The 22832-nt window shown below is 37.5% G+C and overlaps 1 protein-coding gene across 1 annotated transcript; it reads left to right on the forward strand.

Moving 5' to 3' along the window:
* Positions 1–1018: 1018 nt before the first annotated feature.
* LOC106057619 (neurotrophin-3-like) lies at positions 1019–22449 on the forward strand. The gene is made up of 4 exons (XM_013214894.2): positions 1019–1040; positions 5002–5195; positions 13545–13741; positions 22284–22449. The coding sequence occupies exons 1-4, from the start codon at positions 1034–1036 to the stop codon at positions 22432–22434; spliced, it is 549 nt and encodes a 182-aa protein (XP_013070348.1). The 5' UTR covers positions 1019–1033; the 3' UTR covers positions 22435–22449.
* The last annotated feature ends 383 nt before the right edge of the window (positions 22450–22832 follow it).

Below are 22832 nucleotides of genomic sequence, written 5' to 3' on the forward strand. Positions count from 1 at the left end.
TATATGATCTGTGTGTCTGGTGCAAGCTGTGTACACGTTTATTTCTCCCACACCCACTATCGGATCAAGTTGGAACTTACACAATTATTTATTGCACATAACAAAGCATGAATCAAAAAAAAAAATAAAAGAATTGACCAATTAGTCAACAGACTAACCTTTGTTAATTATTTTGTTTGATAAGAACAAAAAAAAATTAATACATCTTTCGTTCTTAGACTTAGGTCCTCCCGCGCCGTTCGGCGCATTGGGCGGCAAACATCAGTGTTAAGAGATGGCTAAATAGGTGTTGTTTTTTTTAATCTCCTTATATAATTGTACACGTGATTTCTCTTACACCCATTCTCTGATCAATTTAAAACTTCACACAATTATTTATTGTACCTAACAAAACATGAATCAATTTTTTAAAAATTAACCAATTAGTCAATTAACGACTGGTAATTAATTATTTTGTTTGATATCGAATAAGGGAAATAAACTCTATTTTATTGAGATGCGTACTTGTAAATGTAAAGTTCTTCCCCTTAGATAGGCTTGTTCTTTTTTTTTTTTTATTTTATATTCTGCTTGTTTAAACATCTATTTATCACTGGACTTGCGATAGAAGGTTTTAACAGATTGCACTTTAAAAAAAAAATCATTTTATTTCTTTAAATTTTTTGTATTAAAAAAAAAAAGACAATGGCTGTTCTTACGACATGAAACTCCCGGGCAATGCTTCGCAGCCTCACCGTGGCGCTCGGGGGGAAATGGAGGATAAGCAAATAAGAACCCCCGTTCGGTTGTATAAGGGCCGAGTCCGTTGCACTGGCGGGGGGTGGGCGAAAGCCCCAACTAACATCCACAAACCGTTCCTCGAGGGGCTGTTTGAACCTTTTTTATGGTAGACACCTGCACGGTAATAGGGATGTAATAATGTACATCCTCTTGGATCTTTCCCAGACAGAAGTTTGTTCAGACAGGCAGATGGAGGCAGACTTCTATAGGCCTAGAGTTCCAAGAGTCATAGACCCGCTGGGACAATACTCAAATGGGCGGTAGGTCACAGTCATAATCTTCTTTTTTGAAGTCACGTCTGTATTTTATAAGATAAGGATGCCACTTTGGCACGTAGTAATTTGTTAAAGGTTTTATCATATTCTATTGTAAGAGGGGCCCTCTGAGCGACGTGCTTAAAAAATTCTTTTACAGACTACTAAGGCCTACTTATTTAATCTAATACATTTTACGAAATAATGTAATAGCCACCATCCGTAGGCAGTGCTACTAGTAGGCTTCATCTTTTTAGGGCCTACAAACTATGTGAATAAAAAAGCAGCAAAAGGCCTATACTCCTTATAAGTATATAGTGTTCACTTCATGGACGTGTACAGCTATCGATACATTATCAAACTTAACATAGGATTTTAAGTACAGGTAGACCTAGAATGTCCATCATATAATATACAATTTATGTGCCGATGATATAGAAATGCCCTGGCCTATTTTGACACCCAGTCCGCCTCTGACTGCCAGCTCTTGACTAACTTTTCCTACGTACACACTTGATTCCCGTGACTTTGATACCTAAACAATTGAAGACATAAGTGTAAGTCTTAGACTCTAAGAGATATGAAAGATGTAGGTCTATGTATACAGTGGCTATGCTAACTCTCTCAGCCTTACATTCTTTATTAACATTTAAACGCAAGAATTGAATAAGAGAGTATTAGAGTAAGAGTTTATTGTATTTAAACACACCATTTGAATGATAGACATATTAGATCTAGAGACTAGATCTCAAACAAATTTAATCTCATTAAGACAAAATGGAGTCTAAAATTAAGTTTCGCTGAATGAGACTCCTTTCAAGACTAAATATTAAAGCTTACAGACTTACTTATTTAACATCTACACCAGTGATTCCCCAAATGGTCTAGATCTATGTAGATCCCCACCCCCAGTGGTCTACGAAGACTTCCAAGGGGTCTACGAAAGTGGAATAAATAATTGGGGATCCATGTCATGTAAACGGGGGTCCTTGTTACTATGTTAGTGGATCTCATTTGAGAAGTTTGTGATTTTAATTTTGATATCGCATCAATGAAATTAACAATTATCTCATATAAATATAAACGATCTATGACGTATTACAGGTAATACTTTAAATCTCAATCCTATTATTTCAATAAAAATTATTGTAAATTTTAATACCTCATATATTTAATCTACAGTTAACAAATGCTTGGCATGACCGAATCTTAATGTGAAATGTAGACAGATGGGTTGATTTTTTTTATTTGGCATTTTCATTGTCGAAATTATATTGGATGATTTAAAATTTAATCGAGAGAAACTCGGACATTGCCTATTTAACAGACTTGTTTCATAAATTTTATAAGATTAACTTAAATGTGTTATTTATTACTTTTGCAGTCTTCACATTACTAGACTAGAAATTAGTTTAAAAAAAAATACATTTGAAGTTCATGAATCAGCGAACAACAATGTCTACAATATTAGCTAAGCAGGGGGTCTACCAAATACCGGAAAACATTGCTAGGGATCTACGAGCCAAAAAAGTTTGGGAGCCACTGCTCTACACAAATACAATTACATCGCGTCACTTCCTAGTTGTCCCTGTCATATCATTCATTCTTACTTTGTTGACGTCTGACACTGTTTGACTTATGTAGACCTACAGATTTGTTACTCTTTTTTTTTTATCGCCTCGACGTTACAGCATGTTTATAGAAGGCACTAACCTATAGAAATTATATTATTTCATGATTAAATTAGCTCTCTCTACTGGCACGTAATCAATTATCTAATGCTGAGAGGAATTAAAACGTTGACACAGTGTCTTATCATGTCCAGCATTGGCGTATGTAGAGTCGAGGTCTAGTATTATCTACATTTAAATATCTAAAAGAAAATCCCGTAAAAGTCACGTTGAAACAAAACACAACACAGGCCCTATAGGCCTACATCCTTGTGCTATATATCAGTTATTAACAAGCAGTTTATCAGCTTTGCCGCTAATTACATCATGTCCTATTTATAAAGTCACCCAATAAATTATAAACGTCTTGGTCAGCCATCTGTCAAGAGAGAGAGAGAGAGAAAGAGAGAGAGAGAGAGAAAGAGAGAGAGAGAGAGAAAGAGAGAGAGAGAGAAACACACTTATTTGATGTTTTTTAAAATTACAAAGATTCTATCAACTCACTGTCTGTCTGTCTGGGTGGAATATTGTACACGTTATTTGTCCCACTTCCCATTCTAGGATCAAGTTGAAACTTTGCACAATTATTCATTGTCGAGGACAACCCATGGATCAATGAAACAATTTAACCAATGAGCTAACTAATTACTCGTAATTTTTGGCTTCAAATGCCGCTGAAAGGGGGTTTAAACTCAAAACCCATTTGGCTATGCTCATAGAATTTTGAGTAACTTGGTTTTTTTTTTTATTGAGGAGGTATTTTTGGCTTCAAACCCCGCTGGAGGTGTTTAAACCCAAAACACCCTTTGACTACGCTCATAGAATTTTGAGTGTAATTTTCTCTTTTTATATGAAAGAGGTGGCTATTAGCTGCAAACCCCGCTGGGTGGGGGGTAAACAAAAAAAACAACCTCTTGGCTACGCTCATATAATCTGGTGACTGAAAAATGGATAGTCATATATTGAAGAGGGGGTTTTATCGTTAATTTCGGAGGGGGGGTTAAAATCAAAATCTACCTTAGCTAAGCTCTTGGCATTTGGGGATTGTCGTTTGCTTATTTTTTTTTTGTTTGTTTTGTTTTATAGAAGGCGGGGATTCAACTGCAAAACCCCCTTGATGGCTTAGTATTAAAATCTCACCTAAAATAAACAAAATCAAAGCAAAAAAATCAGTCACTAAACTCCGACCCCTCCCCCCTTGCGGGTATGGGATTTCATTTCGGATTTCATTTCGGGGGGGGGGGAGTGAACCCCCCCCTCCGGCTACGCCCATGCCTTAGCTAATCAGTTGAGTTAGAATCATGTTATTAGATTGAATTTTTAAAAAATCAGCTTAATTGTGTCTACATGAGAATAATATTAAATATGACAGAATTGAAAAGACATGTATGTATCTAAGGCAGTGTTGATTTTTTTAAAAGTTGGTTTCATTCGTTCCTTGTAGAACAATCAATAGCATTTATTTTAAGTTTTAAATATGGACGCTATGAAACAATCTAAGATTGAGTATCATTTGAGACGATGACACACTAATAAAACAGATAAGGATTTCAAATACTTTTGAACACCCAATATAAAGTTCAGAATAGACCCACAGTGGAACAAAAACTAATGAAGACCTTAAAGTACAATTTTAAAATGATATCAGCTTTTCTTGCTTCAAAAAGATTACACCTGATTCTTATTAGATATAATGGAATATCACCAGAAAGTTTCTCATTGTTTTTCCATCTTCATATCTAGTGGGAAAAGTGTTTCAGCACGTTTGTCAAAATAGACATCTCTAGCCAAAAAGTTTTCATATTAAACTGTTATACTATCAGAGTAAATAGCATACTGTGTTTATTATTTTGTTTGGTGAATTTAACTTGATGAAATTTCACAAATGTATAATTAGCTAAGAAGGGGTATACTGAAAACAGGAAAACATGGCAAGGAGTTTATATAACAAAAAAGTTTGGGAACCACTGAGGACTCTAGATCTACTAAAAATTAATTACATATAAGTGTTTCTAGAGCACGCTGTCTTCTAGTTACCGGTACGTCAAGAATTTTCAGAAAGTGACAATTAGTGAATCTAGCCATATAGCAAGCTATAGATTAGATAGATAAATAGATAGATAGATAGATAGATAGATAGATAGATAGATAGATAGATAGATAGATAGATATATAGATAGATTAGATAGATTAGATAAGAGATAGATAGATAGATAGATAGATAGATAGATAGATAGATAGATAGATAGATAGATAGATAGATAGATAGATAGCCTAACGTTTTGTGTTCATTATAGATGAATTCCTAGAGTATTCCAGATTACGACGCAGACGACCACTGCACGACCCGCTACGAAGTAGAAGACGTCATGAAGCACACAGACAGGAACTAGAAACTATTTTATCTCCGTTACCAGAGAAGCCAAAACTCAAGGAAAGATATTTTTATTCATCAAATTCAATCAACTCAAATGAATATGACATCAGAAATGTGAGTGATATTTATAAATTAACATTAGTAACAAGGACTAAATAGCTAAAATTTTGGAGTTTATTTGAAATCTATACCATTCTTTTGTGGTAAGTTTTCTGCCCCGTGTAGAACTTGCCATAACCTTTCACTAACACGGAGTCCATAAATTATTTCTTTGTCGAGATTCTGTCGTCTGTTTCAAAGAGAAACGTTTACCAAACTTTGCGACGGAAAACTTTGTTCATTTGGAAAATTGGACGGAATACTTACTTCCTCTTTCAGATTTATAAAAGTATTTTAAAACAATTTATTTTTTTAGTATAAAACTATTTAGAAAATAAAAAAATAAAGTAAAATTGAAAAAAAAAAGATTTTTTGGACTTTTTCCAGAATTAGACTCAATTATTCTGCACTTCTTGATAACAGACACATTATTGATAGGTCTCTAAATGTCTATGGCTAACTTATAAGACAGATCAAGTCATGTAATAAGTAATTAGTTCTTTGGGAAAATGTTAGTTAAAAATAATTAAAAAAATAGAAAATTTCCAGAAAATAAAATTAGTTTTTTAAAATCTTTTGGCGCCACTCTGCCTGGGGCGCCCGCAGCATCATGCTTCCCATTTATCACTACGCCTCTGAATAACTTCTATAATTATTATGCACTAGATCAGCGATTGTTTCATTGATTCAAAGAATCATTTTTCAAACAAATAAATAGAGCTATACTCGGTACATAAATGGTTGTCATTGGTTGGTTCACGGTTGATACACATTGGAGCCCGCTTAAACTATATGACATAAGATCACATACGGAGATAAGAATTAAATCCAGCAGCGTTTTTATAACATCATTGCATTTATGCTGTTATGACATGATTAGGAATTAGTTATTTGTTTCGGGAATAAGGGGAAAGTTTTAATTAGCGACAAGTGACGTGACAGATCTTTAAAAAATAAGAACGCTCTAAGTGACGCTAAAAGGAAGACGCTTCTTGTAGAGTAGTAGACTTGAGTACGACATAATTGACATCGGACGATTCCCTTTTTGAGTATTAAACATATTTGTAGAACAACATATCAGCGTCGACTACATATTTGATTGTTTCGGCCTTTCGCCGGTGTTACTGAAGTGTTGAGTTCAGCGTTACTTCCAGTCAGATCTACACTAGACAGATTGCCAAGAATCAACACCGCGCGGAGGCCTTAACAACGTGGCGACCCCAGACTAGGAGCTCACTGGCATCAACATCCAGGATAGAAGCCCTCTGTTAGGAGGAGGCAGAAGTTACGTCATCGGCCTAGTCTGCAGCTAGACCCTGATTATACAGCCACGTCGGCGAAGGAAAGCCAGTGAGACCCTGGACTCGTAGACCTAGGAGGTAACGAAATATAGATCTAGATCTACATTTGTAAGTTGTAAACGCCCATACGTTGGGGCATCGTATTGAAGCCTGTAGTTCGGTATCGAGAAGGCTACAGTTGGTGGAAGGGAAGAAAACCGTCCTGTCAAAGCCGTATTGAAGAGATATCGCCTGCCCGGCATCGTGAGGACGAACGTTAAGGTCACCTCTGCAAGGCCAAGATCGACCGTTGAGGTCACGCCAAAGAACTTTTGACGTAGGAGCCATCTTACTGCCTACGGCACTTAAGTACAGTAGTGCTAATTTGATCTACGTCTCGGCTGAATCTGTGCTACACGTTAGATAGCAAGATAGCCGGTATTTTAGCACTGGACTTTGACTTTGTCGCTGTGTCAACTGTTGGACCGTTCCAGTTTCACTTTGGACAGACGACCACCTGGAACCACCGTACCTGCCTTGAAACCAGCAACCGGAACCAGACTCTACGTCACCGACGAACCGGAGCCAGACGACAGATCACCGTGAACCAGAACCAGACGCCGTACCACCGAAGAACCGGAGCCGTTGCAGACCAGTACCGAAGGACCTTGGAGAGCCGAAACGTTCGCTGTCCTTATCTCACCGCTAGGGAAGACATCGCCGTGAGCCTTGCCGCCGGGACAGACATTAGCGTAGGAAGAGTGGACCCGAGACTGACTGTGGAGTTATCGCCGCTTCTTAGACAGATAAGTCAAGTGTTATTTAACTACTTTCTCCTTAGAATAATTAGAGTCTGTAGCTAAGTGACCACTCGCTAGATTATCACTACCAGGTTAAACGTGGTGGATTGGGGATATCCTTAAAATTAGGTGTAATCTAGCAAGAGGTTCAGATATACGTTTAGCTGTTAATTCGTCCTGTATGTGAATGTGAATCATTTAGTTAAGCATTTTTTTTGTTGTAGTAACGTTGTGTATTAATTGTTTGTAATACTCCCGTCTTAAATCTTACTGTCAGACGAAAGTCTCATTCATTAGAACTAGATCTATAGTTTGGTGTTTATCGTATTTAGGTTTATTTTCATAGTTTATTTGTATGAGTAAGTTATATACACTCCTGGCTGTGAAAGCAGGTAAGAAGTAACTAAGATCTAGCGTAATCTAGACTAGATCTGGGGAACAATCGAGGTGAAGCCGGATTGCCCATTTGTAATTTTAGTATTTGTAAATAGACAGGTTGGTCTATTTACCGGCGACTCGTGTTGAGTAACACGTAGTCGGTGGAGTGTGCGTGTGTCGCACATCGTATTCAGTCGGGTCAGAGTGTAGCCTACACGCCTACACACTGGTACCAAGGATACTAAGTGTATCTTGGAAAGTACAGAAGTTAGTATGAGTCGGAGTTGGTAGTCTAGACGCCAAGGGTAGAGTGTTGAATTTAATTCATTTGAATCAAGAGATATTAGGAAGTCTCGGAGCGAGGTTACGCTCAAAAGGTAATTTGATTTATAGAACATAGGTAATAGTAGCTATTAGGCCTGTGTGTAAGATAATTTAAATAAAAAGCGAGGTAAAGTAACATAAAGGTAATATGGCAACTACTTCAGGTTACGACCTGGAAGAATTTAGAAAAAAGCTAATTCATGAAGCCAAGACAGAACTAGAACTGCGCGGCAAAGAACTAACTGCCTATGTACAGCAGATGGTGGCGGCAGAAGCAGAGCGCTTGGAGAAGGAAAGAATTAGAGAAGCAGAACGCTTGGAGAGAGAGAAAGCTAGAGGCAGAGAAAAAGAAAAGGAAGAAGCAGATCGCATAGAGCGGGAAAAGGTTAGAGAGGCAGAAAAGTTGGAGAGGGAAAAGTTACAAAGGCGGAACGTGTAGAGAGGGAGAAGAAAGAAGAGGCGGACAGAAAAGTGAGAATTCAAGTTGAACAGATGAGGATAGAGGCTGGTGTAAGTGTGCCCACCGAAGGGAACAGCAACAATAGTGCCAACATAGAAAGCCATAGTAGCGCCGCATGGATGAAAAAGAAAATCCAACCTTTTGCAGAAGACAAGGACGACATCGGCGACTATCTAAAACGTTTTGAAATTAAACTAGCAAAGTTTAATGTCCAGGAGAAGGAGTGGTCCGAAATCTTGTTGGACTTCGTACATGGGAAAGCCCTCACGATTTGCCAAAACCATGACCACTCGATGCAAAACAGCTATCAGGTGCTAAAGAAGGAACTGCTAAACGCATACGGGCACAACGCGGCAACATTCCGAAAGAAGTATTACGAAAACACTCCATCCAGCCAAGTTGATCCACAGACAACCATCAACTCAGAGAAGGACTTCTTCACGAAATGGCTCGGATTCGAGAATGTAGAGAACACCTACGAGGGGTTGAAGAACTTCATTCTGATTGATAACTTTATCAATAAGTGCGACCCTCAGCTACAGTCCTTTGTAAAAGAAAGAAACCCGAAGGTAATTGAAGACTTGGTAGAAATTATTAGGATCTTTAAGAATGCTTACCCAAACAACCCACTTTCGGTTAGCGACCATAAAAAAGTTATTGACCTGGTAAATTATGTAAAGAGAAATGATGTTAGTGATAGGGATTATGGTAAGAGAAATGATAGGTCCAGGGAACGTGGGAACAATGCTCGGGATAGTTATGAGGGCATAAAAGATAGATCCTGGGAAAATGAAAACAATGGCAGGGAAAGTTATGATAGGAGAATAGATAGACCTAAAGCGGGTGATAGAAACTTTAGGGATGTTACATGTTTTAACTGTCAGGAAAAGGGACACATGGCATACCAGTGTAAGAAACATAGAGGGAATGGAGCTGGCAATAGAAATGCACAGGATAATAGTGGCACTAGGGATAGGAGAGGTAATCAAGAAAACCGTAGACAAGAGAGGGATAATCGGCCACCAGATAGGGTTAATTTTGTGAGGAACATTCAAGGTAGGGAGCAGGATAATGGAGATAGTGAACCAGATGAAGAAATTAATTACGTTGATTGTGGGGAAGATAGATTTAAACTATATAAAGGCATGATAAATAATAAACAGGTAAATGTGATCCGGGACACAGCTAGCAGTACACTCGCAGTTCGAGGGGGATTAGTGAAATCTAAGGATTATTTAGGCTATACCAAATCAGTCAGGTTGGCAGACGGCGCAGTTAAGAGATTCGAAGCTTGCAAAGTGTTCCTTCGATCTCCATTATACACAGGGTATTGCGAAGGGGTAGCCATGCCGAGGTTATCTAGAGATGTGTTACTTGGAAATGTAGCAGGTGTCAGAGCCGCTACTGACAAACAGGTTAGAAGTTGGAAAAGCAGGTATGGCAACATGAGGCGAAACAAACCTAGAAAGGACAGAATTTGTTTCAACTGCCATAAACACGGGCACATCGCTAGAGACTGTTGGAGTAGGGCAGAACAGTCTGAACAGAAGATTGCGAGTTCGGATAGGAGGCACAGGTCTGTATCCGACAGTGACGATAGAAGAGTTGACTGTGGTAGCGGTAATCGCAAGTCATACCGAGGTAGAAGGCCACACGCGGGCTATAGTGGCGTAAGAAGAGATGGTAACTCCAGTTAGAGAGAACTATAGTTTAGGTGGTGACAAAGTTAGAAAGTTATTTGTTGGGCAAAGAATTTTGTTTGCTCACTGATCATAAACCTCTCCAGTTCATGCAACAGAAAAGCATGAAGAATGGAAGAATATGTAGATGGTTCCTGATACTGCAGAATTTCAAATCTTATATTATAAAGTAGAATGTGTGGTGTATGTATGGATGTATGGATGTATGTTACTTATAGACATCAAAACCGCTTGACCAATCTTGATAAAACTAGGCAGGAATGTTCCTTGGGTACCAACTTAGACCGTAGTGTATGTATTGTAGCCCTAAAACAAACTTAAGACCCTCAAAAAAAATAAAGTTGTCCGACTCTATTACAGCTATAGTATTTTATGGATCTAGGCCATTTTCTACAATGTTGACATTAGAAAAGATAGAAAGGATTTAGACCTAGATCTAATTTTAAGAAATACACTTTGCGCAGATAGTTTTTTACTTTGACACATGAAAATACAAAAGAAGATCCATTGATTTCATTATAGAATAAAATTAACCTTCAATTTTGTGTTTCAAAAGCATTTTTTACATAAATTAGTTCCTGATATCTGTGACTACAGATTTCCTGACGAACATTCTTTCATTAGACAATACCGTAATGAATCGCGTACTAAAAATTAATTCGTTTAATTGTTTACTTTATAATCCCATCCCTAGATCTAAAACTCTAATTCAACTCTAAGATGATAAAACTTCTCTTCGCACAGATAGTTTTATACTTTAACACATAAACATATTAATTAAAGTCCATTCATTTCATATTTTGATCAAATAAACATTCAAATTTGGTTTTCTAACGCTACATTCGTTTACGAAAGCTGCGAAGCCGAGTTGAGATAGGCCTAGATCTATATTCATTCATGAATCGCGTACTAAAAATTATTTCGTTTAATTGTTCACTTTATAATCCCATCCCTAGATCTAAAACTCTAATCCAACTCTAAGATGATAAAACTTCTCTTCGCACAGATAGTTTTATACTTTAACACATAAATATATTAATTAAAGTCCATTCATTTCATATTTTGATCAGATAAACATTCAAATTTGGTTTTCTAAAGCTACATTCGTTTACTAAAGCTGCGAAGCCGAGTTGAGATAGGCCTAGATCTATATTCATTCATGAATCGCGTACTAAAAATTATTTCGTTTAATTGTTCACTTTATAATCCCATTTATTTAACAAAGCTATCGCTCTTTTCGTTTTTAATAGATAAGAATGTATCGACTTCGGGTAAACCATTTTCGCAAAACTAATTTTATTTTCGTAGCGAAAGAGAAATAACGTGAAAGGATCATTAGCTACGTTTAACATACATCTAAATCCAATCCACTAGATTATTCAAAAGCAAATGTTTTAATTTTAAAAAATGGATTTAAGCCTATTAGCTATTTTGATTTGATAGCTTCATTCACACTATTTTTACATTGACACATTCGCTTTACTTATTACATTATTATTTCGTTTAATTGTTTACAAAACACTCTCAGTGACTATATCGACAGTAATGCGCAAATAAAGACCCGCGGGTCGCGGGTAACATATGTCTAGTTTGAAATAAAGGCAATAAGCGGAAGTATCAATATAGTGGCGGACATGTTGTCTCAAGTTACGTTGAGATAGGTGAAGGAACATATAACTTGGACACAGTTGCGTTTGTTTAATTTAAGTAATTGACTTAACTAGTAGTCATAACTAGATGGGTATTAGGTTGTGTTAAGGTATTTTTGAATAGGATATTTATGTTATAAATGCTATTGCGTTATTATTAGATTAGCTCATGTTGGTTATTGATTTCGGGTAGTATGTATGAATTGTATGTATGTTTGTATGAATAGAAAGGGCATTTATAAGGCGAGGATGTAGTTACATCACGAAAAAGTAAGTTTTATAATTTATTCTTTGTATTTGATCATGATCATACATCAGTCAAGAGTTAGGTCGTGTGGGGACAAGTAAGTGGAGAGAGGAAATAAAATACACTTGTAAATGCCCGAAAGAACGTTAGGTGTATAGTGGGAGAACGAGTATTGATAAATGTCGATTTGTCATATTAGGTAAATTGTCTGTCCTGACGTGTGAGGGAGAGCGGTAGGCCTATAACCTCTGGAACGTGATGTGATGAAGTATAGATAGACACACCTAGAGTGTCAGCGTAAACGAACTATATCTGCGGTCACCTATGGCACATCACATTGGACAGTATCAGTTAGTGACACGTGAGGGAAATATTTATTCAGAGGAACTTGATTGTGGACACAGGAAGAGAAGTTGAAACCGCAATCAAGACTCAAGTTGTGTTGTCTTTTATGTTTCCCTACATTTTGGCCCTTGCACATTGTAAGACTAAGACAGTAGATAAAAAAATTGACAGGCAATTTTTTTTAGCGGGAGGGGGAGGAGTTGTTATGACATGATTAGGAATTAGTTATTTGTTTCGGGAATAAGGGGAAAGTTTTAATTAGCGACAAGTGACGTGACAGATCTTTAAAAAATAAGAACGCTCTAAGTGACGCTAAAAGGAAGACGCTTCTTGTAGAGTAGTGACTTGAGTACGACATAATTGACATCGGACGATTCCCTTTTTGAGTATTAAACATATTTGTAGAACAACATATCAGCGTCGACTACATATTTGATTGTTTCGGCCTTTCGCCGGTGTTACTGAAGTGTTGAGTTCAGCGTTACTTCCAGTCAGATCTACACTAGACAGATTGCCAAGAATCAACACCGCGCGGAGGCCTTAACAATGCATAAACGTAGCATACTTTTCTTAGTTCTTCTAATGGACCCTACTCGAGATCTAATGTTGATATTTGTTATATCTTATTTTTTATTTAAGATTTAATTTTTATATTTGTTAACAAAGCTTATATCAACTTTGTCTATCTGTCTGTCTGGTAAAAAGTTTGAACATGTTTTTTCTTCTATTTCCTATTCTCGGATCAAGTTAAAACTTTGCACAATTATGCATTGAACCCGACAAGACATGAATCAATAAAAAAAATTAATTAATTGTTGTTGGTTAAATATTTGGTTTTATATCGAAATAAGGGGAATAAATGCTACTTAATGAGAGATGTGGATGTATGTGTGCTTTTAATACACTGATTACTTTTTGACATGTTTTTTTCTCCCACTTCCCATTCTCGGTTGAAGTTGAACTTTTGCCTAATTATTCATAGTCGATGATAATAAACGAATCAATCCAAAAATTAACAAATAACTTTGTTTTATACAGCAGAATGGGAGATAAACCCTGTAATTTTCAGATACATTTGAGTAATTAGCGGTTCTTTCCCTTAGATAAATGTTGTTTTTTTAACAGTATTCTTTTTTTTCTATTGCTTTCTATTGCTTATAACATCATGATTTTTTTTTCAGAGACGTTCGTTTGATGTTGAGTCTTCCTTACCTGCATGTCCAGCCAATGTTTCTTGGCAGAGATTATCCACTGCTATAGACTTGAACGGTACAGAAGTGGATTTAGTTCAGGGCGATATTTACTGCTCAACGGAACAAATGTTTCTGATTGTTACATGCCGGCATCTCAATTGTTGCGTTGGGATAGACAATACAAGGTTTGAATTTACTTTATTGTTCTTACAGTTAATCTACTATACTGCTCTGAAGAACTAATAGTCCATCGATGTCATGCGTGTTTTAGGTGCAACAGCTACTTTAAGTCTTCCGGAAATATGCCATTTCTTTTTATTAAAAAATAGTTTATTAAAACAAAATTTAATGTTATTTAGTAATAAAATAAAGGCAATGTCTTCCATTTCGAAGATTTAGGATAAGTGCAATTCTTCACATTGTCGTGTGTGTCGTGATGTTTTCTTTTCGTCTTTAATAGTTGTGTTTTTATGTCTAGGAAGTAGTTTGTATTGGGGTGTGTTTGGTTGGCAAGAATATTGTGTGTGTGTGTTTACGTCACGCTTAGTTCCCATAGTGTTCTAGTAGCGGGGAGAGCTTTCTAGCTGTAGAATCTGGTTGAGCTACAGTTTTATTGTTCCACCGATTCAACGGTACGTAAGTACATAAATGTAAGTTGTTATTTCGGTACGGGTGTCGCGTGATGTGATGTAGCGACATCGCTAGATCTAGGTTATTCTTTTGTTTCATGATGTTAGGCTTGGGGCTATGGTGGAGAGTGTAGTCTTAAGCTCGCCCCAGGAGCCGTGACTGATTCTTGATCTATTGTAGTATTTGAAGCTACCGAGCCGTATGGACGAAATTGGTTGTGCGTGCGTGAGGTGTGCTAACTTGTTTAATTAAAAAGGCATTATTTAATTACCCATGATTTTTATATGTTCGGAATATTATTTATTGGTATTTAGCTTTAGAGTTAAATATTGTTCGTGTTCAATGATCGTTTACCATTTATTCACTGTTCAGTTATTGTGCAACTTGGTTTGCTGTTGCTCTTTGATTACTGCATTAGCCTGTTGAGGTGGAGAGCCCGGTTAATTTTGTCATCCTCTAGGTAAACCCGTAAAACCCACCTTGACACACATGACTACGCAAACCCAGTTGCGACTAGCATATTTTGCCACTCCTGATGCAGACAAAGCCGTTGTCCGCCTTGGGTCTATTTAAATTTTCTTTCCGTCTCTTCGCATGTCTTCGGCAAGAGTTGGGCCTCAAATGTGTGTCCCGCGACATTGGCTAGAGCTCTCCAATTTTCTCTTTCAGGGGCAATCTATTGCCAGTTACTTCCGTCTATGCCAGCGAGGCCGAAATGGCGCCTGAGTTGATTCTTATATCGCTTCCGGGGGCATCGTACTTCTGGCCAATAGTTACACGGGATTTAGCATAAGCTTCAACCAGCTATCAGACACACAAAAATCCCTTTACTGTGCACTTATTCAGGCAGATGACAACCAGGACCTCGTGCAGTGTCAGAACTGCAGACCTTTGAATTTTTTTCACAGGCCCTGCATTGGATGTGATCGCAGGCAGTCGTTTTTTTAGTGTTCATTTTTGTATGGAGTTAGGATTGTGATTATTGATAAATTGTAGTGCATTGTTCCTGTTATCCATGGCTTGGACATGTTCGCCGGATGGAGGACAAGCGCATCTCGAAAGTCATCATCTATGGACAACTCGCGACTGGCTCAAGAAAAAAAAAACTGGTCTCCCCCACCTCCGTTACATAGATGTAATAAAAGGGGCCTCAAATCAGTGAACATCAATACTGACAATTAGGAAGACATAGCTCTAGAGCGCACCAGATGGAGAGAGTCAGTGACCAATAAAGCTATGGACAGTGAAAGTGCATGGGTCTCAGCTCAGGAAGAAAAACGTACAATCCGAAAAATGGCCATCCCCTCTACCACCGAAGCAAAAGCTACCTTAACCTGCGCTATCTGTGGACGGGAGTGTCTCTCCAAAATCGGGCTCCACAGACACATGAGGAAGTGTGCTCTGAGATGAACCATAGTCGTTCTACGACTGAAGGAGACCAATGATTGTTCCTGTTATCCACAATAATAATAATTACAGATGTAATAGGCCGCTAGTTACATAATCATCTCAGAAATTAAATGCGACATTGAAGATTGATTTTATCCTTATGTATGTTTTGTTCCTACCATGGGTCGTCTTCTATATTTTACACAAACTCTCCGTGATCTTGTATATTTATATATTTAACAAATCTAATGTTTTGATTAAAATGCTGTCAAAACTTAAAAGAAATGTATCGCAATACATTTTTTTAGAGACCTACATTAAAGATGACGTCCTTGACACGCATAGAATCTAAATCAGACCAGAAGCGTGATCTATAATGCCATTAGCCTATAAATAGCGAAACTGACAGATGTAGCTTTGTTTTGCTTGAAATTAAAAGACATAGTCTATGCTCGGATCAATACTGAATCAGAGCGAAGAGGAAATAAGACGACCGTTAGTCAATTGCAAGATTCGCACTTTTAATTATTTATGTTTTTATATTATGTAATATTTATGTTGGCAATAAATCTCCCAAGTCTCTGTACAACATCCGAGTCGGCGTAGGGGAGAAACGTGTCGCTAGTCTCGTGTTCGGGTACTGAGAGAGGGAGATGAGAGAGTGTCGTACGCCCCTAGTTGCTAAGAAAAGGAATTGTGTCTTCAATGTAACACAGAGCTCAATGTTCAATGTAAAACTGTTCGATGCAACACAGCGCTCAATGTAAAACTGTTCAATACAACACAGTGCTCAATGTAAAACTGTTCAATACAACACAGTGCTCAATGTAAAACTGTTCAATACAACACAGTGCTCAATGTAAAACTGTTCAATACAACACAGTGCTCAATGTAAAACTGTTCAATACAACACAATGCTCAATGTAAAACTGTTCAATACAACACAGTGCTCAATGTAAAACTGTTCAATACAACACAGTGCTCAATGTAAAACTGTTCAATGTAACACAGTGCTCAATGTAAAACTGTTCAATACAACACAGTGCTCAATGTAAAACTGTTCAATGTAACACAGTGCTCAATGTAAAACTGTTCGATGCAACACAGTGCTCAATGTAAAACTGTTCAATACAACACAGCGCTCAGTGTAAAACTGTTCAATGTAACACAGCGCTCAGTCTAACAAATCTTAATGTAGCATTAACAATTCGCAACATGGGCAAAATTACACACTCAAAATGGTATGATCAAAGCCATGCCCCCCCCCCTTTTTTCAGCAGGGTTTGAAACTAAAAAATACCTCTTCAATATAAAAAAAAAGCTAAAAAATTCTATGAGCGTAGCCTAGCCAAGGGGGGTTTTGAGTTGAAACCCCCCTCCTCCAGAGGGCTTTTCTTTATAGTTTAAAACCCCGCCTGATGGTTTTGAGTTTAAATACCCTCTCTCTCTTCAATTTTATTCTAAAGCAAACTACAGTCACCAAATTCTATGAGCGTTGCTAAAGGGGTTTTGAAACTTTTTAATAGCAGGATAATACACTGTAGATACCTGAGAATGTGCATTTTGTTGGCTTTCAATACCGGAAATAGTGCTTCGCCCCGCGCTGGGGGAGTTTACAGCGCTCCCCCAAAACACCTAGCTGGCAAGGGCGGGGAGTCAACAATTTTCCCACTAACTCCAGGAAGAACCTATTCTAGGGTACATTTTACGTCTTCCGAAAGAATGAAGGCTCAGAATGCAATAAAGATTTATTATGTACACACACATTTTGTTTTGCGGGAGGGGGGGAGCAAAAATCCCCCCCCCCCAACAAAATCCTGGCTACATGATTCGCAATATAACACATTGGTCAATTTAAAAATCTAAAAAATACACCGTTTTTAGTACCATCGCTCTGTTGATGATTTGTCCATGAATAAAACAGGCCGTCCTAAAACGTCTGGCTGAAAACGTAGATGATCTTAGGAAGGTCACGCCCATTTCAAACCCTTTATGTTCTAATGAATGCCTCTCGTCATTTAGTAGCCAGGAGTATGCATGCAAACGTTTGAGAAACATAAGACTGTTGACTTGCATCAAATCACCTTGCTTCGAACCACTGTTTTCCATGAGGCACTAATCAAAGTCCCAAAAGTAAGGCAATTAAAGCTTTGCGTTGACCATACCTCACTGTATTAGAGATTAGAAGTTATTACACAAACAACAAACACGGTAGACAGGGATAGCGCCCATGCAAAAAGAAGAGTGCGAGTCGAAAGCGTTGCCAATATTATTGTAGGCCTATTCTTAGGCCGACGGACGGCATGATACCACAGGGTATGGAGATATATTCATGATATTATTACTTTTCTAAAGCTCAAATGTATTCAATCAGTTGACACTGCATGAGCCTGGCTTGACGGATGTTATTATAATCATTTAATTAAAGGTTTTCTGAAGGGTCAGGGTTTTGAGTTTATGCACACCTTCACAATTTAGGCCATATCGTTTGTGAAGGGTCAACAATGGCAATTCAAGGGCTTCGGGAAGAAGTCTTTCCCTTTGGTTAAGTGTCTAAAAAGGTGTTGTTGTTTTTTTACTTTACTGCACTGTATGAAAAGTAATATATAGTACTAAACTTAACACTCTGTTTATTATATATTGTTTTAAAATAAATCGGACCTATATACATAGGCTACTTGATGCATTTTTTCCTTTTAAAGCAAAAATAAACACTTTATTAAAATTGTTAGTGCCTTATATAAAAGAAAAAACACTAAATTTAGTACCTAGTAGGGGTGCACCGGATAGTCCCTCCGGCTCCGGATTCTGCCGAATATCCGGCATTTTTTAATATCCGGTGCTATTCGGCTCCGGTCGGATATCACTACCGGATAGTAAACCGGATAGTAAAAAATACACCTATTTAATATGCATAAAGTGGACCTCGTTCCATTACTGTCTGTTATAGAATGTATTAATGCTTATATGAAAACAAAATAATGTGCTTAATAATAGAGCCATTATGAATATGCACCAAACTTCGTTTATTATAAAGACAAGGCGTGTTAATAACTTAATATAAATAGAGATGAAACTTTACATCATAAATACGCTTTACATACAGAGCAGCAATGGCTGGCACTTTTTTCAATTTGTCTTAACCTTTGAGTAAGTTAGTTAACATGTTAAAATGCTACATTCCTTGACTACTTCATGCTGACCAGACGTCTGTCTAGTTGTGCGGGTATATCTCCAGAGGTAGAGATGAACAACTCCCACCCCCTTTTATTTGTTTAGTCCATCACATTGAGTTTTTTATGGGTGGGTAACCACAAGTTAAATACGATGGACGTAGGTTTAATGTCAGCGTATTGACACTCTCTAGTGGTCACAACTTTCGAGGGAACTGAGTTTGTTTACTTAGTAGTTAATCTTTATTAGGGGGGGGGGGGGGCTGGACTACAAGAGCCACACCTCTAATGTAACCAGATATATTTCTAGATGAACAACTCCCTTCCCCTTTTATTTGTTTAGCCCATCACATTGAGTTCATTGATTGACAGGTGACCCCAAGTCAGATACGATGGACGTAAGCACTCTCTAGAGGTCACACGAGGGAACTAGGTTTGTTATTGGGGGGGGGGTGGACAAGACTTTACATTATAAATTCGTATTACATACGTAGCAGCGATGTCTGGCACATTTTAAAAGCTTGTCTTGACCTTTGAGTGGTCTTGCAAACACGTAATATTCCTTAACTACGTCACGCTGATAATCTGTCTAGATGTGCGGGTATATCTCCAGAGGTAGAGATGAGCACCCCCACCTCCTTTTGTTTGTTTAGTCCATAACATTGAGTTCACGGATAGGCAGCTGACCACATTAAGCCAGATGTCAACGTGTTGACACTTTCTAGAGGTCACATCTTATGAGGGAACTGAGTTTGTTTACTTGGAGTAGAATTTTTATTAGGGGCGGGACTACAAGCCAAATCTCTATAAGGTTAATCTGGTATGAGTTTGTTTATTATGAGATAGATTGTTAATCAAGGGTCTGGTCCACAAACCAAATTGTTAAGACATATTGACACTGTCTAGAGGTCACTAGATGATGACACTAAGTTTGTTTACTTGGAGAGAAATGTCAATTAGGGCGCTGAACTACATGACACATCCCTACAAGTATTTTGTTACACAAGCCACGGGTATAAAAGTGGCTTGCAAGGGCATTTAGTAAATTAAATAGCAATAATAATGGCTGCAAATTTGCTGTACTTAAGATATTTACTAAGCCATTATCTGTATTAGATACAAACCAGAAGCGGTTTGTGGCCTTTAAAACACGAGCCTAATGACAAGTTGATGGTGTCAAATACATGAACACAAACATCTACCCACTATACAACTTAGATTGTACTTAAGAAAGATTTACGCTATAAAACCAAGAGTGAACTTTACCTTTGAAAGATTTACATTAGTTACATATATGTTTATATATTCTGCATGAGTTATCCCACATTCTACTTTACAATACATACGCACACACCATCTCATGTTACAAAGATTAGTTTATGATAAGCATATCTGAAAAAAAAATGCTGTTCATTTTAATTTATCAATCAGTGATATAGTTTAAAGTAAGAAAGTAAATAACAAAATAATATGAATATAGGTATGTTATATAGAAGATTTGCAAAAACTTCAGTAAAACGAGCTGTTTGAGTCATGTAGGTATCCGGCTCCGACCGAATATCTAATTGTACTATCCGGTTATATCCGGCTCCGGCCGGATATCAAAAAGTACTATCCGGTGCACCCCTAGTACCTAGTAATTGCAATTCAGATATTTCTTAGAACATTATTTTAGAAAACAAAAACATAGGCCTATGTGCAAAAATGTTATAAAAATATACAAAATAATGTCCTCCATTATTAATATAGTGTCCCCTATTTATTACTTTGAAGTAAAATAGTTGCATGTTTAAGAAAAAAAAACTTGCTTGTATCTTTAAATTTAAAAATTAAATAATTAAAAAATTAAATATTTGGCTTTCAGAAGACGTTGCATCAGAACTTTGAAAGATCTAAAATATCACGACGTCGGATTTTCAATCTAGTTAGTGCGCTCTCAACGGGACGGACAGATAGACCACATAAAACTAATAGCGTCTTTTGCCCTTTCGAGGGCTGCTAAAGTACACTGAACTTATTTTTCTAGAAATGATTTGCGGTAATTAAAAAATAAAAATATTTACATTATAAAAACAAGTTGGTCTGCAATATTTTAAAGATATTTCTAAAAATTTAACAAATTGAGCGAAGAAACTTGAGGAAATGTTTGTTTGTTTTACATGTTTCGGATGTTGAAGAGAATTTACTTCCTAGTCCAAACCTCCCGCAGGACGACGGGGGATGGGAGCGGGCAGGGTTTGAGCCTGGGACTATCAATAAGTCCGCAAACCGCTCGACCAGGCAGCCAATGGCTCAAAGACATTTGAAAGTGCAGACACGATAGTCAGTGAATTCAATCTGGGATAAGATTACATGCCGTCATATCTCAGCAGGCGGACTTGGTTGAGACAAGATGATCGGGATCGTGACACAGGATAAAATATATCCTCTCGGGTGTCATTGATGCAACTATTTCCGGCCATTGTGTTGATAAAACAAGCAAGAGACAACAAAATACGAAGGGGAGAAAAAACCATGCAGAATTGAAAAAACAAAAACCTAGCTAGAAATCTTCTTTTTTGAAGTAACGTCTGTATTATATAAGATAAATGTGAACTAAAAACTTTCAACACCATAGAGACTTATGCCCTATAGTTATACTATGTAGTATATATAAAAAATGAATTTAAAATAAAATATCAATTGCTACTGTCACAATATATAAATAAACTAAACATTTATATTTCATTTCTTCTTGAAATATAAAGAGAAAAGAGAAGCCAATATGAGGATCGTCCTATAAACTGCGTTCACCAGCCATAGCCTCTACTGTGTGCGATATTTTACCTTGAAATTAATGATTCAATTTTTTTTTTACTTCCACCTTTTTACCCCCCCCCCCTTTTTTTTCGCTTTGTGTATGTGTTTGTGGGCAAGGAGTGAGCACACTGACTTACGGAAAGTGTTGAGACAGTAGGCGCACGTGTTGGGTTGTAGCTTATTAAACACGGGCCTAAATAGTAACTCGTCGCAAACATTGGATTTTATACACCTCACATGCAAGCCACAGTCTAAAAATAGCATATATATATATAATAGGATTTTTGGAAGAAAAGTATTTTTTTGAACAAGTAGTAAAGAGTCATTCAAAGTGTCCCCTGTGGTCACTAAGACAAGCCACTACACACCTTTGTCCTCTCCTTTAATCTCTGTGGCACGCTTTTGTAAACATTGCTTTTATCTAGCGCATCTTTCATGCCTATAGCAAGTTCAGTAAGTTATGGTCTAATCTCTTAACTCTGTGAGCCAGTTTCGGGGGGGGGGGTGTTATCTGGAAGAAGGTCTCCGTGCTGCCGCTCAGCAAACACAAATCTGCTTGAGTCGGGATTCGAACTAGAGTCCCATTGTTAGGTAGTTAAGTGGTTTTGTCACACATCTCTCGCTTTTGACAAACACAACAAACCTTTCACTTAGGTCTGTGCCACATTGGAGTTCATTCTTAAACCATAACTTAATAAACTGTCAAGTAACAACTATATTGCTTTCAATCTGCCAGGTACAACTCAAGTTGTCAACAAGAATACAGCTACGCCAATGCCTTAGTCTATTCCCCCACAAACAGCAATCAGATTGAGAGACGAGTTATCCAGTTTCAGAGTCGTTGTACTTGTTACGTGACACCAAGACGAACGGAGAGGAACGATTAAACATACATCAATTTATGAGAGTTTGATGTTATTTCTCAATATGTTCATTACTAAACGTCTGCTGGAAATATAGTATCTGTATATATATACAGACTACCCCCAACTACTATATATATCATGGGCGTAGCGGGAGGGTCTAAGTCAGTAAGAATAGCACATTAGGTTTTTGAAATAATTTTTTTTAATAGCAGCAAAAAGCACTTTAGATACCTCAGAATATGCATTTTATTGGCTTTCAATATCAGAAATAGTGCTTGGCGGCGGGGCTCCGCCCCGCGCTGGGGGAGCTTCTAGCGCTCCCCCAGACTCCCTTTGCTGGCAATGGCGGGGAGTCTACAATTTTCCCACTAACTCCAGGAAGAACCTATTCTAGGGCACAATAAGCGTCTTCCGAAAGA

The sequence above is a fragment of the Biomphalaria glabrata genome, chromosome 6 (assembly GCF_947242115.1).
Source record: "Biomphalaria glabrata chromosome 6, xgBioGlab47.1, whole genome shotgun sequence".
Lineage (NCBI taxonomy): Eukaryota > Metazoa > Mollusca > Gastropoda > Planorbidae > Biomphalaria > Biomphalaria glabrata.